This window comes from Suricata suricatta, chromosome 8 (assembly GCF_006229205.1).
Source record: "Suricata suricatta isolate VVHF042 chromosome 8, meerkat_22Aug2017_6uvM2_HiC, whole genome shotgun sequence".
Taxonomy (NCBI): Eukaryota; Metazoa; Chordata; class Mammalia; order Carnivora; family Herpestidae; genus Suricata; species Suricata suricatta.
This window is the reverse complement of record NC_043707.1, coordinates 123,484,136-123,499,172: the sequence shown is the minus strand read 5'-3', so window position 1 is coordinate 123,499,172 and position 15,037 is coordinate 123,484,136. Positions and strand designations below refer to the sequence as shown.

General features: G+C 44.1%; 1 protein-coding gene and 1 long non-coding RNA gene across 4 annotated transcripts; one reads left to right on the top strand and one right to left on the bottom strand.

Moving 5' to 3' along the window:
* Nucleotides 1–2,565: 2,565 nt before the first annotated feature.
* RSRP1 (arginine and serine rich protein 1) lies at nucleotides 2,566–7,286 on the bottom strand. Of its 3 annotated transcripts, none has more exons than XM_029948164.1 (5): nucleotides 7,074–7,286; nucleotides 6,301–6,882; nucleotides 5,318–5,469; nucleotides 3,977–4,060; nucleotides 2,566–3,018 (listed from the first exon to the last, which is right to left on the bottom strand). In XM_029948164.1, the coding sequence occupies exons 2-5, from the start codon at nucleotides 6,827–6,829 to the stop codon at nucleotides 2,899–2,901; spliced, it is 885 nt and encodes a 294-aa protein (XP_029804024.1). In that variant the 5' UTR covers nucleotides 6,830–6,882; nucleotides 7,074–7,286; the 3' UTR covers nucleotides 2,566–2,898. The 3 variants fall into 3 exon arrangements, with proteins under 3 accessions (XP_029804024.1, XP_029804025.1, XP_029804026.1); XM_029948165.1 differs by having other exon boundaries at nucleotides 7,085–7,286; XM_029948166.1 differs by having other exon boundaries at nucleotides 7,128–7,286.
* Nucleotides 6,470–8,792, top strand: LOC115298952. Its single transcript, XR_003911909.1, has 2 exons — nucleotides 6,470–7,255; nucleotides 8,156–8,792. It is a non-coding gene; the product is annotated as an uncharacterized LOC115298952 (long non-coding RNA).
* Nucleotides 8,793–15,037: the final 6,245 nt, after the last annotated feature.

The following is a 15,037-nucleotide window of genomic DNA, read 5'->3' as shown; positions in this document are numbered from 1 at the left end:
TAAAGGCAATATTTTATTTTACTAAATAGAGGTTTACAGCCAAAAAAAAAAAAAAAGACAGCAGGCTATTGTGAGATAACAAGGTTTCTCTAGTTTACACCTTAAGAAACAAAGCCAAGCCTAACACCTGAACCGATATATGGAGCTGTGCTTTCCAAAATGGTGGTCACCCAGCATGTGTGACTGCTGATCACCTGAAAAAGTAGGATGAATGGACATGTGCTTTACATCTAAAGTACATGCTGGATCACAATACTTAGTACAAAATAAAGTAAAATGCCACTACTCCTTATAATATTGAAATGCCATTTCAGATATACAGGGGTAAAAAAATTTTACTTTTCGCCTTTTTTTTTAAATATTTATTTTTGAGAAAGACTGTGAAACAGGGGAGGGGCAGAGAGAGGAGACACAGAATCTGAAGCAGGCTCCAGGCTCTGAACTGTCAGTGCAGGACCTGACGCAGGGTTCAAACCCATGAACTGTGAGATCATGACCTGAGCCGAAGTTGAGCACTTACCCAGGTGAGCCACGTAGGGCCCCCCTCTTTTACCTTTTTCAATGTGGTTCTTATTTCCCCTGGATAGCACTGAACCTGTCTCTTGGTACAATTTTTACCATCAGGACCGTCTTGCTGTATTGTCCACCAGTTATACCGTGACGGGGTATCACACCTGGGCAACTGCATCCCACTAACAACGGCCAGTCTGGGTTTATACACACACGCGATGTGTTACAAAGCCCAAGACTGACGACACCATAGGCCTGGCCATGCCCAACAGACAAGGTCAATTTAGACAAGTAAACAAATAATAGTATACTTGATAGGGCAATTACAAAAGAAAAAAATACATACTCTCTTTTTAGGGCACTAGAACTAGAGAAAATGAGCCAACAGACTAAAAAATGAAAGAGGAAATGGTGAAGCTTCAAGCATGCTAACAGGCTGAAGAAAACGTGAGCGGTGACGGAGAGAGATCACTGTAGAAGTGAATGTCACAAGGTGTAGGTGCAGACGTTTCTTATTATCAAGGGGTTTGGCTGAAGATTAATGACTTGCCCAGTGACTTCAGTTAAGGGCTAGTTTATCTGAATACAGGTCATTATCAGGGTTAAGTGTTCCTATCAGCGAAATGAAGGTAAAAAATATTGTCACCACATCATTCTTTCCCAAAGATCCTGGAGTTCTGCAACTCTGCTAAGGATTCCAACTAAACGTACTAGCAAGGTGCTCATGTTAACCACGTTCTCAGTTTCGACTCAAATCCCAATGTTTTATTGGACTTTGCTATAACCACGCTCGTCTACCAATGTTCTCGTTTCCTTCGATTAAGAATGAACTCCCCACAAAAACTACATTTAACCTAGATGTAAACTGGACATGTTTACCCAGAGGAGCAACTCTTTCTTCCACAAATTTCCCTTGTTCAAACCAACTGCTGCTGGCTTGAAGGAGGAGAATGCACTCAAGGCAATGTAAGTAATAGGAATTACACGTCCAGGAATGCATGCACCTAGGTCTGTCTGTTCAAACCTTTCCTAAGGTCGGGTGCCTGGGTGGCTCAGTCCGTCACATGTCCAACTCTGGATTTCAGCTGTCTTGAGCTCTCTGCTTGTGGGATTGAGCACATCGGGCTCCAAGCTGACCGCAGAGGGAGCCTGCTGTGAGGCAGAGATTGGACTTCTCCCTCTTTCCCCTCTTCTGCGTTATTCTCTCTCAAAATAAACACACTTAAAATCTTAGAGCACCTCTTTCCTGTACAATGTTCTATGATGGAAATAACCTATCTGTTCTCTCCAGTAATACAGCCACTGGCCTTAACTTCAGAAGTTGTAGGACTGAGAAACTAGGAGCACCTCAGTGGCTCAGTCTGTTAACCCTTTGACTTCAGCTCAGGTCATGATCTCGCAGTTCATGGGTTTGAGCCCCATGATGGGCTTTGGGCAGACAGCCCAGAGCCTGGAAGCCTGCTTCGGATTCTGTGTCCTCCTCTCTCTGCCCTCCCCCATCTGCCCTCTTAAAAATAAGACATTAAAAAAAAAACCCAAAGAAATTAGATGAGCTGTCAGTGTAGAGACCTGCTTGGGATTCTCTCTCCCTCTCTGCCCCTCCCCCATTGCTCTCAAAATAAACCAGTATTTAAAAAAATTTTTTTTAAATTAGAAAAGCAGAAGAAATGAAACTTAAAACTTAGCCCTCACAGACTTTAGAGCCCAGTGAGGCATTTCCACCTCTCCCTCTGGCTCAGTTTCCCGCCCTTAAAGATTGCAGATTAACTTGTGCAGCACAACACTGTGCCAGAATCCCACAATAGCAGGCCTAACTCAAGTTTTAGTGAAGAACCACATCAACTGGGAATATTAATTCAGGTTCAAATTCAGGTCTAGGGTGGAGACATTCAACATTTCTCATAACCACCAGGTAAGGAAGGGTCACTGAACCCTATGCTGTCAGTCCATGGATTTGGATTTGGGATTAGCGAGGCTTTAAACAAGAGACACATTATGCTTCTTTAAATAGAGACTCATTACATAATATACAGAGACAAAACAAAGTGACACAAATAATTAAAAAAACAAATTTATTAACAAATATAAACAATTGAATTACTGTTTTTCTTATAAATTCCACTTTACATTACATTGCTATTATACAAAATATTTACATGCGTATGTACAAAACTCCCACCTGTATGAATCCTCTGGTCCATGTGTGTTATCTCTTATCTACAAGAGAAATCTCAAATGTTAATATTTAAATAAAAAGGATTTACACATTACTGTATCATTGTAATTGCAACAATGACCCCTAAATGACTCTCAGGGATGGAATAATGCTTGGAACACAACTTGCAATGAAGTGCATTTCAGCCAACCTCATAAATTACTTTTCTTTCCTTAGACAGGTACCCACAGTCCATATGGACTTTTTTTCTTATTTATTTTGGGAGATCCTGTAGAGGTCTCTTCAGCAGTGGCTTTAGCTGATTTCTGAAGCATTGGCTTTGCTACAGAATTCTGGAAGAGAACAAATTCTTAAGTCAGCTATGCAACACATACATTGCATTCAAAATACTTGCATTTTACAAAATACACTAAATAATTTCATTAAAAATTAAAATGCGAAGACCCCATTTTCATCACTTGATTCAAACTGTGAAGTCAAAAACTACTGGGGGAAATCAGACCTTGATGCCAAGCATATTACAAAATAAGGTGTTAAATAGTTCTTAGTTTTGTTTTTTTAAGCTCTTAACCGATTTTTTAAAATATTGTGATTACAGGGTTTTCTGAGATTTACTTTTTAAATTGCTTAGCAAGTGTAAGGGGAGTATTTAAAAGTAAATACTGGAATCAATGGGGCGCCTGGGTGGCTCAGTCGGTTAACCATCCCACTTGGGCTCAGGTCATGATCTCATAATCTGTGGGTTCGAGCCCTGCATCAGGCTCTGTGCTGACAGCTCAGAGCCTGGAGCTGCTTCAGATCCTGTGTCTCCCTCTCTCTCTGCCCCTCACTCTCTATCAATATAAAATAAAGACCAAAAAATTGTTTTTTAAATAAAATACTGGTATCAAAAATGTGAATATTGGGGCACCTGGGTGACTCAGTTGGTTACCCATCCAACTCGATTTCAGCTCAGGTCGTGATCTCAGTCTGTGGGGCTGGGCCTGGCATTGGGCTCTGCACAGACAATGCAAAGGGCCTGCTTGGGATTCTCTCTCCCCCTCTCTGCCCCTCCCCCACCTGTGCACATTAGTGCTTGCTCTCTCTAAAAATAAATGTGATTATCAGCTGCAGAAGCCATTATAGTGGCTATTTGTAATGGCACAAGAAATTATGACAAATTCTATCTAAAGTGGCTGAGCAGATCCTGAGAATTATTGCCATAAAATCAAAACCTTCCTACAAAATAAAAACCCACATCATTCTATGCTAAGTCCAAGTTTTGAGGAGTCATTGCCTAGATATACTCACATTAGAGCTAAAAGCTATGCTCTTTTGCTGGCCAGACTTTTCATTGAGATTTTTAGTTCCATCTTCTGTTTGCTTTTCCGACAGCTAGACATGTAAAGATAAAGAGTATTTTTTAAAAACCATACCCTTGGTTTATGATACCGTATAAAATGCAGCCCAACTGTATATAAATTTAGTTGTAGAGACACAAATCAAGCTGGATCTAATCATACAGTTAACAGCCAAAAGGAAGAGTACTCCAGCTTTCCCCATAACAAAATCAATTCATACATAATCAGCTTAAGATACTCATCCCCATAAATCAATATTACATTTCTCCTGATACAAATTCAAGTAACTCTGATAGTAAAGTCATACCAGAAAATATCTAGTTTCAAAAAACTAAGGCATTTGCCAGCTGGGCACCTTATCATCTACAGAAGCAACTCAGCTAAGATCTCACTACTAAATACTTAAGCAAACCCACATCTGCGTCTGAATGATAGGTTCATCTAGACAACATCTTTCCTGGGTTAAAGGATTCTATCAAACCCCTAACTAAGCCTCAAAGGCTATGAATGTTATACTTTGGATTTCATATCATTAACAAGACCACAGTGCAATCTGCCGATGCACATCCTGCACATTTCTGGAGAATGATAATAAACTTATCTGCAAGTGAAGCAGGCCTCTTCTTCTGTAATCTCTCAAATCATCTGGAATATATTGCATATATTATGAGAGGGACAGACGCCCCACCATTACAAAGCGTTTACTTTAAAAAAGAATTGTCTTCAGTGTCTCATCAAAACTGTCCCTGTCCCAGCTTCTAGCATGCATGTGGATCTACCAACAAAAAAAACTAAACTTTCAGTCTGTGAACATAAACTTCAAATTAGTTAAACCTCTGATGCTTTCGCCCATGTTATCAATTACCAACAGATTTTCTTCATCAATGTCTGGAGACCACATTCATGATTTCTATAAGACAGAAATAAAGCAGATAAACTATACTGTACGTTGAATACAGGACTTGTGGGAACATAACGCTGTGAATAAAGCTACAGATAAAATACTCTGTAACAATTGCATAGAAAAATTTGATAGCTTCGTGGAAATTGCCAAATTACCACCTACAACTCTGAAGATAATTAGTACTGTGTCCCGTGAAAATGAAGTTCACTAATCTCCCAATTTCATGGCGGAGAGACCCTGTCTAGAGCTGCTATGATCTTAACAAACTGTATGTAGGCCTTCCAAGAAGCAGTTTAAGGTAAAACAAGGAAAAACGGCCCATTAGGTCTTTCTCTGGCAGCAGCTTTCTGAGGACGACCTTGTTTGGGTAAAGCCTAGAACACTTACCTCAGACTTTGCACCACTGTTTGCTACAGCTGTTCCTCGGTTTGTTTCTTTAGAGGCAAGGACAGTTCGGAGACTGGCCGGTAGGTCAAAGTTGGTGGTTCCTAAAGCTTTTGCTGCATTGGCTTTCGCTATTTCCAACAGCTCCATTCGATCTACAAAAATAAAACAAGACATTCGTTCATCCTGCACTACATTTCCCCGGAGAGCTCTGAACCACAAAATAAACTTGTACCCGACCAAGGTCCTTTGTACGTTTTATATAAGCCAATAAAGATACATTACTTAAACCCATTTTCAGCCTATCTATAATCTTCGTTTCGAGGTCTTTCTCTGATCCCATCCAACACCAAAACAAATCATGTTTTAAAATACTGGGACAAAATCCGGTTTTGTTTAAAATGGTTTTAACTCTTCTCCCCGTTCAATAGGTAACAAAACCTTAAAACAGATAAAGTGACTCACCCGTTTAACACCTAAGAAGGCCTCACTAAAGGGCCAGCCACTAGGAAAAAGGATTTCCTCCCCCCAACCTACTGGACACCACAGCTGTCCTCTAATGTCAGGGAGAGAAGGCCGTTGCCTTCAAAGCTGGGTGCCAGTCTCGGCTAGGTGGCTAAGTTGGACTTCGGCTCAGGTCATGGTCATGATCTCGTCCTTCCCGAGGTCGAGCCCGGCGTCGGGCTCTGTGCCGACAGCTCGGAGCCTGCTTCGAATTCTGGGTCTCCCTCTCTCTCTGCCCCTCCACCGCTCACACTCGGTCTCTCTCAAGAATAAACCTTAAAAATTTTTTAAGCAAAGAATAAAACTGGGTGCAAAGACAGCGATCTAACCACTAACCTGCCAATGCGTCCCTCCCTCCTTCCTCTCCGAAGAAACCGAAAACCAAGTACCCAATCGCCACAGCCACCGCCGCTCCGGCTGTGCCCGTGCGGCCGCCGGCGCGTGGCAGGGTGCGAAGGCCGAGCTCCCGGCAGATGACTCACCCTTGTCGCTCAGGCGGAAAGGGCTGGGGCTCCGCGACCGGCTCCGGCTCCTGGACCGGCCCCTCCAAGCGCGCCGCTCCTCCGGGTACAGGGTGCGGCCGAAGCCGTAGGAGCGCCGCCCCCGCGCCAGCGCGTAGGCCCGTCGGTAGCACGAGCGTCCCCGCGAGCGGGACCGGCTGCGGGAGCGGGGCCGCGACGGCGAGCGGCGGCACCTCCCGGGCGCCCCGTAGCGCCGTTCCCGGTAGCGGCGGCCGCGAGAGCGCGACCGGCTGCGCGAGTACGAGCGCGAGTAGCGCCGGTACTTCCGCTGGTGGCGCCTGCGGGACCGGGACCTGCTCCTCCCCCGGGGCGGGCTCCGACTCCGCGACGACGCCCGGCTCGGGGCGCTGGAGCGGGACCGAGAGCTTCGGGAAGACGATCGGCTCCTGGACGCCGAGGACAGGCGGCTGGACCGGCCCGACCGGGACGTCGACGGGGACTCCTTGTCCTGCGGCGAGCCGGGCCACAGGTCGTTCACGTACTGGGACATGTCGGCCCGAGGCTGCAAGTCTCCCCGCCCGGAAACTCGGCGCCTGAAAACAACTAGGGAGGGCGGGGGAGGGGCACGGAAGTGAGTCGCGCGGGCGGCGGCGGGGCCCCAAAGCGACAAACTGTACAAGCCACTCCGATCCCAGGCGGTGGCGACCCCGAAGGCTGGCCTGCCCGCCCCACCAGCGGCCCCCTCGCTGCGCCACCCGCCAGCCCAGGCTCCTGCCCCCCGGCGCCCCAGGCACCTGGAACCGACCCCGTCACCAGGAAACTTCCACCACAGGCCGTCGACGCCTCACCGAAGACGAAAAGGAAGGGCCAGCAGATGCCTTCCTTTCGAGGCTGAGGACGGAGAGAGCGTTTTCCCAAATTACTCTCCAACAGGAGACACTCAACCGCCACCTACGACCTCCACACGCGAACTGAGGTAAGTGCTCGCAGACGCGTCGAAAGTACCAGAAGCTGACGCGCCGAGCATGCGCAGAGACGTTGGCGCGATGGGTGTGGCTCCCCTCTTGCCCAACCGCCGCCCTTCCTCCTCTCTTCCCGCGCCCCGCCCCCTAGCCCAAAGTCTTGGATGCGCATGCGTTACCGTGCTCCGGGAGGCGGAACTGTCGCATCCGGGTACTCCGGTGTTTATGCTTAGCGAGTGAGGGGGATTATGTCCTCTTTGTTGAAAGCAGTAGAGAGCGGCATCGTCCCGCGGCGGGGCAACTGCCTCGGGGCCGCATGCCGGACCGGTGCAGACAGGGTCAGGATCATTGCCTCCGCCCCCTGGGAAGTTACTGGCTCGGGCTGAACCTCCCTGGACCCTTCGCGACCCCTTCCTTTCCTGCGTCCGGAGGCTGGAGGGGGCGACCGCGTTGCGTTCCCCCAGGCTGCGGGACAGCGCCCTTCAGCGGACGTCGCAGGATCTCTATCAATGCACTATTGGCTTAGAGAAGGTTGTTTGCTCCCACGTTTTCCCTAGTAGAGTTTAAGATAGATGGGAGACAGAGAATGCGAGACCCCCACAGTTGACCTAAAACCTGAGAAGTCAGAATGACGTCTGAGAAGTCTGTTCCGAGGCTTGGTGTTGGGGATTAAACAACAGTGACTTTTATTTCCAGGGATTTGTAAATAGGATACATCCAAACATACTGAGGGTTAATAAAGCTTGACAATTGCCTTGAAATCACTTTTCATTGAATAAACTAATCACATCTGTAAATAGAGTTGTTGTATGAGCTTCTTTGCAGGTCAAGAGTGACGGTTTTGCAAAAGTTACTTTCTTTGGAGGGAGATACAAAATCATTTTTCTCTTGTTCATCTTCACATTTCCAAACAGGCAAGAAATGGAGGGAATAAGGACCTTATCACAGAATCTGCACCCACCCATACGATCTGCCGTGGCACTGTCCACAATATCATACACAACTCTACAGCAGCAGCATGATGGAAATCGCTCTTAAGGAAATGTTTAGAAACACTTTTCTACGTGGCATCACAAATAAACAGAAGACACTGCCTGTCTGCCAGGAACTTTTGCTGAAAGTTGTCATGCAGCTGTGTGAATGGATGGAAAAATAAAATGAATTTCAGATTTGACAAGTGTAAAAAGGACATGTTAGGGGAAATAATGTGGAACCTTATGTATAAGATGATGGAGTCTTGAGCTTTTGGTTATTAAAAAGGACAGTGTGGTAGGAATCTCTGTAACTGGCTCAAAATCTCAGTCAAATGTTTGCCTAAACTAAGGGGACTAGAAAAATCCTGGATGTTAACAGTAGGAATATTGGAAGCACAGTGGAAAACATTACCTTGCCCTTGAGCATAATATGGGCATATTTGTATCTAGAATATGTGTAGTCTACCTGAGTTAAAGTCTGCAAAGTCTGTCAGTGTTTATTTTTCTAAGCAACACAGTCTTCCCTGAGCATCTATTCCCTCACTTGATTAAAAATCCAATTTCGGTTATCAGTAAAGCATCTTGCAGAGAATTTGTAGGCTAATGCAGGCAGAAATGACATCTCTTGACAATAGCACATCTTCCTATCCAAGAATGTGACACTTTAAAAATGTTTAGGTCCTGGGGCACCTGGGTGCTCATTCGGTTAAGCATCTGGCTTTGGCTCAGCTCATGATTTCATGGTTCATGGGTTTGAGCCCCACGTCGGGCTCTGTGCTGACAGCTAGCTCAGAGCCTGGAGCCTGCTTCGGATTCTTGTCTCCCTCTCTCTCTGACCCTCCACTGCTTGTGCTGTCTCTCTGTCTCTCAAAAATAAATTTAAAAAAAAAACAAAAAAATGTTTAAAAATATTTAGGTCCTTCACTGTGGAAGGCAGAAGAATAGCCCCCAAAGACATCCACACCCATATTCCCAGAACTTGTGAATCGGTTACCTTACTAAAGGAATTTTGCAGATGTGATTAAAATTAAGGACCTGGTGATAACATTATCCCAAATTATGGAAGTCCGCCCAATCCAATCACAGGAAAGATTCAGAGCCTGAGGATGCCACACCCTTTGCTGCATCTGAAATGTCGAGGGTTATCTGCAAGGTCCCGAGAATCCTCTAGGAGCTGAGGTGGGCAGACTGTCACCAAGGTAACAGAGATCTCAGTCCCACAACCTCATGAAATTGAATTCTGCCAACACCTAAAAGAACAAGGTGTTGGGAGATTTCTTCCTGGTCTCCAAAGGGAACATAGCCCTGCTGACATCTTGACTTTTGCCCCTTGACACTTCTTGACCTACAGAACTGTAAGATAATAAATCTGGGTTGATCTAAGCCACTGAGTCTGTGGTTGTTACTGAAGCAATAGAAAACTAATACTTACACTGAAATGTTATAGCTTATCTAATACACATCTTGCTCTTGTCTTGCTAGGTGTATTCCAAAATATTTTAATGGTATTTGCAGATTGTGAATAGAATCCTTTTGTTATAAGTTCATTTTGTTTCAGGTACGCAACACCTAGCCAAGTTTTTATACGCTGTATGAAAGATTTTTTTCACTTGATAGGTAAATTCAACTCATTTACATTTAATGGAGTAACTGCAATGTTGACCTTATCACTTCCATTAGTGTATCTTATTTACTTTGCTTTTTTTCCACTTGTTTCTATTTTAGTTTGCCAGCCTGAAAATTTCTCTTTTTTCCTCCCTCCCAGTATTCATTTAGAGGTTCTGCAATGCTTCACTATGCCATTAGTTGCTTAATGGCCACCTTTTTCTTTTTTTATCTCTATCAAACATTTAAACCTGTTTCTCCTCCCCTCTGTCTCCTTCCACAAATATTTATAGAATGTTTATTGTATTAGATGCTGTTGGGTAGATAAGAAAAACTTAGTGGCTCCTTATCCTACTAAAATTAAAATTGTTTTTCATTAATTAAAAAAATTTAATGTTTATTTACTTTTGAGAGAGAGACTGAGACAGAGAGAGACAGAGTGGCAGCAGGGGAGGGCCAGGGAGAGAGGGAGGGAGACCTCGAATCCGAAGCAGGCTCCAGGCTCTCAGCTGTCAGCACAGACACGAGGCGGGGCTCAAAGTCACACCATGAGATCATGGCCTGAACCGAAGTCAGGCACTTAACCAACTAAGCCACCCAGGTGCCCCTTTCATTAATTTTAATGACAGTTAATTTTGTAACAAATGAGAAAATCCAAAGATATACACAGTGAAAGCTACTAATCTGTTCCTTGGAGATATGGAATCCTCCAAAAAAAGGTCCCTGCTATTTTTCCCGTAAGTTAGAGGTAACCAAGATTAATGGTTAGCAAGTACCCTTTCGTCTTTCTCCAAACTCTTTCAAATATACAAGCATGCGGATTTTTATGAGTATGGGCTCATTCTAAACAAATGTATTTAAAACTTGCTTTTATAACCAATATTCTTTAAGATAAATCATATAGATCTATTTTTTCTATTTATCAGCTGTATAATATTCCAGAGTCTAGAAATGCCAGAAATTAATCTTTTATCCCATATTGCTTATTCATGGACAGTCATGTCTTATCCAGTTTTTCCACCACTGAAAACTATGCCTTGGAACCAGTGTTGGGTTCTGCAGTCAAATGCTCTACCACTGAGCTACACCCCCATGTGTTGGATTCTGAAACTGTGAGCAGTAGCAGAGCTCCTCTGAATGTTCCTACTCCATGGTTCAAGGTCAACAGAGCCATGTTCAGGATACAACCTGGAGCAGCTGATTGCAATGAAAACCCAGCCCTCCCCGAGGAGTTACCTGTAAGGCACATGACATGGGAGCTTGGGGTCAGCTCAGCTCAGGATTAGAGGAGCTTTCAACCAAGGAGTTCATCTAAAGAGTGAGCTGCAAGGAGGAAAAAAGAGCGCTGAGTGATTGTGACACAGAAGACATATCCACTGATCGTCCATCACAGACAAGTTGACATCTCTGTTGTTAGAGCTGCTGCAGAATGTTACCTACAGTCACCAGTGCAGCGTTCAAGGCCAACAACATAAAGATCAATAAACTACAGTCCAAGGTGACAGTCCTGCCTTTTTGTATGTCCCAGGGAACTCCTGCCATTGGTTCAATCATCACCCATGTGGGCTCATGCCTCCACTGCCTGCAATTACTGAGCTGCGCTATAGTTAGGCTGTTATTCCTAGAGCCCCTCCGGCCGTTTCCGGGATTGGTACCTCTGGTCCGGAAATCACAGGCTTATAATGCTACTTAAGAGGCAGGCTTATCACATCTGCTTCCTGCCATGAAGACTTACCACATGAGGATGTTATCTGTAACATCACCACGGAAGCTGCTCCCTCTGTCCCCATGGCAGCCGCCATAGAGAGGTGTTAGGGTTTCTGTACTATCATCTGGCTTTGAAGAAGCCGGGAAAGCAAGTGACCAGGACACAGATCTGGATGTGTGTCTGCCAATACCATTCCCAATAACCTGCAAAGGTGCAATTACTGGTGGTGTTATTACAGTATAAGCACTGATGGGTGCCTCTGTCTAACTAAGAATGTAACATTTGTGTTACAGGCCTAATGGTCGCCTCGTTTGAAAATAACTCCACTCCGCACAGCAATATAACTCTTCAGTGCACACCTTGCTCACCAGGGTGCTACTCCTCAGTCAGACAAGCTGATACTCCCCTGAATGTCAGAGGAGCCATAATTAACCATATGTGGATTATGCTGCATGACCTTCACAATGAATTTGACTACAATAATGGCACATCATGGGAGACAAATTAACTGGAGAATGTCAACTGGTCCAGAATGGGAAGAGGCAAAGTACCGCACAAGGCTACACTATCGAAGCTGTAAAAGACTTCCTTTTCAAAGGTTATATGTCATGCAGTCTACTGCATGCCTGCTTCCTCAGGTCCTCTCGCAGCCTTTACGTGACCGTGCTCGCTTTTCCCTACCTTGGCTCAACAACCACTCTCAGGTCTCAGGAGACTCAGCACTTGTCTGTGTAAAGGTGAACTCTTTTGTCTTCAACCCAACAACAAGTGACCTTTACTTCAAGGTACAATGCAGTGAAGCCATGATGCTTTACCAGTGGAAAAGGATCTTTTACAGCGCTTTGCCTTCCAGAGACAAAGGATGATGCATATCAATCAGTCTGGCCAATAAAACAAATGTTCTTGGGGTAGTCCACCCAGCCATTACCCCCATTTTCAACAACCATTTCATCAAAGCACATCAGTGGGGAAGTTTTTACTGGGAGACATCCAATGGGATCTTATAGCAAGCTCTCATGTGCTGGATCCGTTGTATTATGCAATTGGACCTAAATCCGATTTCTCTGGAATGTCCCATGCATCTCATGACCAGGGCACCCACCTGAATAGTACTTTATGGCACATTAGATTACCTTCATTTCCTTTCCTCCATGCACAAGGCTGTCTTGGAGAGTTGACCTTGTGGGCAGCTTGGCCGGGTAGGATTTTAAACCTTTGCTAGGAATCAAAGTCACACACCACTTGAAGTATCTGGCACTTTTCCTGTAATATGATAAAGTCTCCAAAGTGAAACTGCTGGCACTTCAATGTATAGAATTGCTGGATCATTATATTGTACACCTGAAACTAATATAACACTTTATGTCAATTGTACTCGAATAAGGAAAAAGAATGCAGTTTTGGGTTAAAGGGTCTATGTGATTTAATATATTGCCCTATAATTTCCCAAGCGGTTGTCACAACAATGTAGGAGAGAAAACCTTTCTGACACTCCAGACCAAGTTCATTTCCCCCATTATAGGTTATCCTATTTTCCTGTGCCTCATTATTATTAGCATTTATCACAGTTGTAATAATTGGCTTTAATTCATTTTGTATCATTTTACTGCTTGAACATAAATTACATAAGGACACGCTTGTTTTTATTGAACTCCAGCGTTCCAGACCGTGCACTGCATATAATAGGCACTCAGTGTTTACTGAATAAACAAATGAGCCAGAATCTCAAATAAGTCTTGAAGGATAGGCAGAGGGATAGAAAGGGAATATTCTACAGAAGAACAGAGGTCTTAGCAAAATATTGGAAATGGGAATGCCCATTTTAGTATTTGGAGACTAAGTGAGCTTGGCTAGAGCACAGAATTTGTGGTGGGAAATTGAGAAGATAAAACTGGAGATGCAGGGGGCGCCTGGGTGGTTCAGTCGGTTAAGCCTCCGGCTTCGGTTCAGGTCATGATCTCACGGTTCATGGGTTCAAGCCCCACATCGGGCTCTGTGCTGATAGCTAGCTCAGAGCCTGGAGCCTGCTTCAGATTCTGTGCCTCCCTCTCTCTCTGACCCTCCCCTGCTCGCACTGTCTCTGTCTCTCAAAACTAAATAAAAAACACACACAAAAAAATTTAAAAAACTGGAGATGCAGAATTGGAGCAGATAATGAGACGTCATGAATGTGAACATCTCCTCAAGCATCGGGGTCCTAGTTTGTCAGAAGTACTGAGCTGCCCTTCCAAAGTAAATGGACACACTGAGGTAGTAAATAGCTTTACTTAATTGGATTGGAAAGAAGAAAATACTTGCAGGATTTGGGGAATAAAAATCAAAAGGCTTTTAATTTTTAACATATTCTCTCCTTAAACAGCTACACTACAAAAAAGCATAATCCCACACCTCATTACACACTATCAAATACAACAATAAAATACTGCCTTTAATGAACACATTTAGCTTCCTTTCTACAACTTCCAGAACCTTCTGTCATGAGGACAAATTCATTTGCTAAAGGAATTTTAAACTTTACTTTCCCTTGGCATTCTGCTGAAAAGATCTTGATTAATACTATAGGAGGGGCACCTGCAATGGCTGTTACGTGTCTGACTCTTGATGTTGACTCAGGTCTTGATCTCAGGGTCATGAGTTCAAGCCCTGCGTTGGGCTCCATGCTGGGTGTGGAGCCTACTTAAAAAGCCACATGCACACTACAGGAAACAACAAGGCGTAGGTGACACTGACAATAGTAATTTCTGTGGGATACTGGTAATGAAAACCAGTAGGCTCAGGGAAAAATGTGGGCAAAGAGGAGTCAAGGTAGGCTTAGACAAATTAGAGAACTCTTAAAATTGAAATACCAGAACACTCATCCTTTTAAAGTATACAATCTAGTGGCTTTTAGTATATCTACGATGCTGTGCAATCATCACCACTACTTCCAGAACTTTTTCATCACCTTCAAAATAAGTCCCCTACCCATCAGCAATCATACCTCATTCCCTTCTTTTCCCAGTGCCCTACAACTACTAGTTTACTTTCTGTTTGTACAGATTTATCTATTATGGACAGTTCATATAAAAGGGATCACACAACATGGGTGTTTTTTTTTTTTTGTCTCTGGCTTCTTTCACTTAGCATGTTTTCAAGGTTCATCCACGTTAGAGCACATATCCATACTTCAGTCCTTATTATGGCTGAATAATATTCCATTGTATGGATATCCCACAATTGGTAGGGGGGTTTATTATTTTTTTTTACATTTTGTTTATTCATTCATCAGTTGATGGACATTGGGTTGTTTCTACTTTGGGGCTATTATGAATAATGCTGCTATGAGCATGTGCAAGTGCTTGTAAGAACACGTGTCTACAGTTCTCTCCGGTAAATACCTAGGAGTGGAATTGCTGGGTCACTTGACAATGCTGTGTTTACCTTTTTGTGGATCGTCAGACTGTTTTCCACAACGGCTCCGCCATTTTACATTCCTGCCAACATCGTATCAGGTTCCAAGTTCTCTACAT

What these genes read in the sequence shown, in the direction of transcription:
- RSRP1 (XM_029948164.1), bottom strand. Translation starts at nt 6,829, where the DNA reads ATGTCCCAGTACGTGAACGACCTGTGGCCCGGCTCGCCGCAGGACAAG. An exon ending in ACAGTGGTGCAAAGTCTGAG is followed by an intron (nt 4,061 to 5,317) that starts GTAAGTGTTCTA and finishes TTACATGTCTAG; the next exon opens with CTGTCGGAAAAGCAAACAGA. An exon ending in GCATAGCTTTTAGCTCTAAT is followed by an intron (nt 3,019 to 3,976) that starts GTGAGTATATCT and finishes GTTCTCTTCCAG; the next exon opens with AATTCTGTAGCAAAGCCAAT.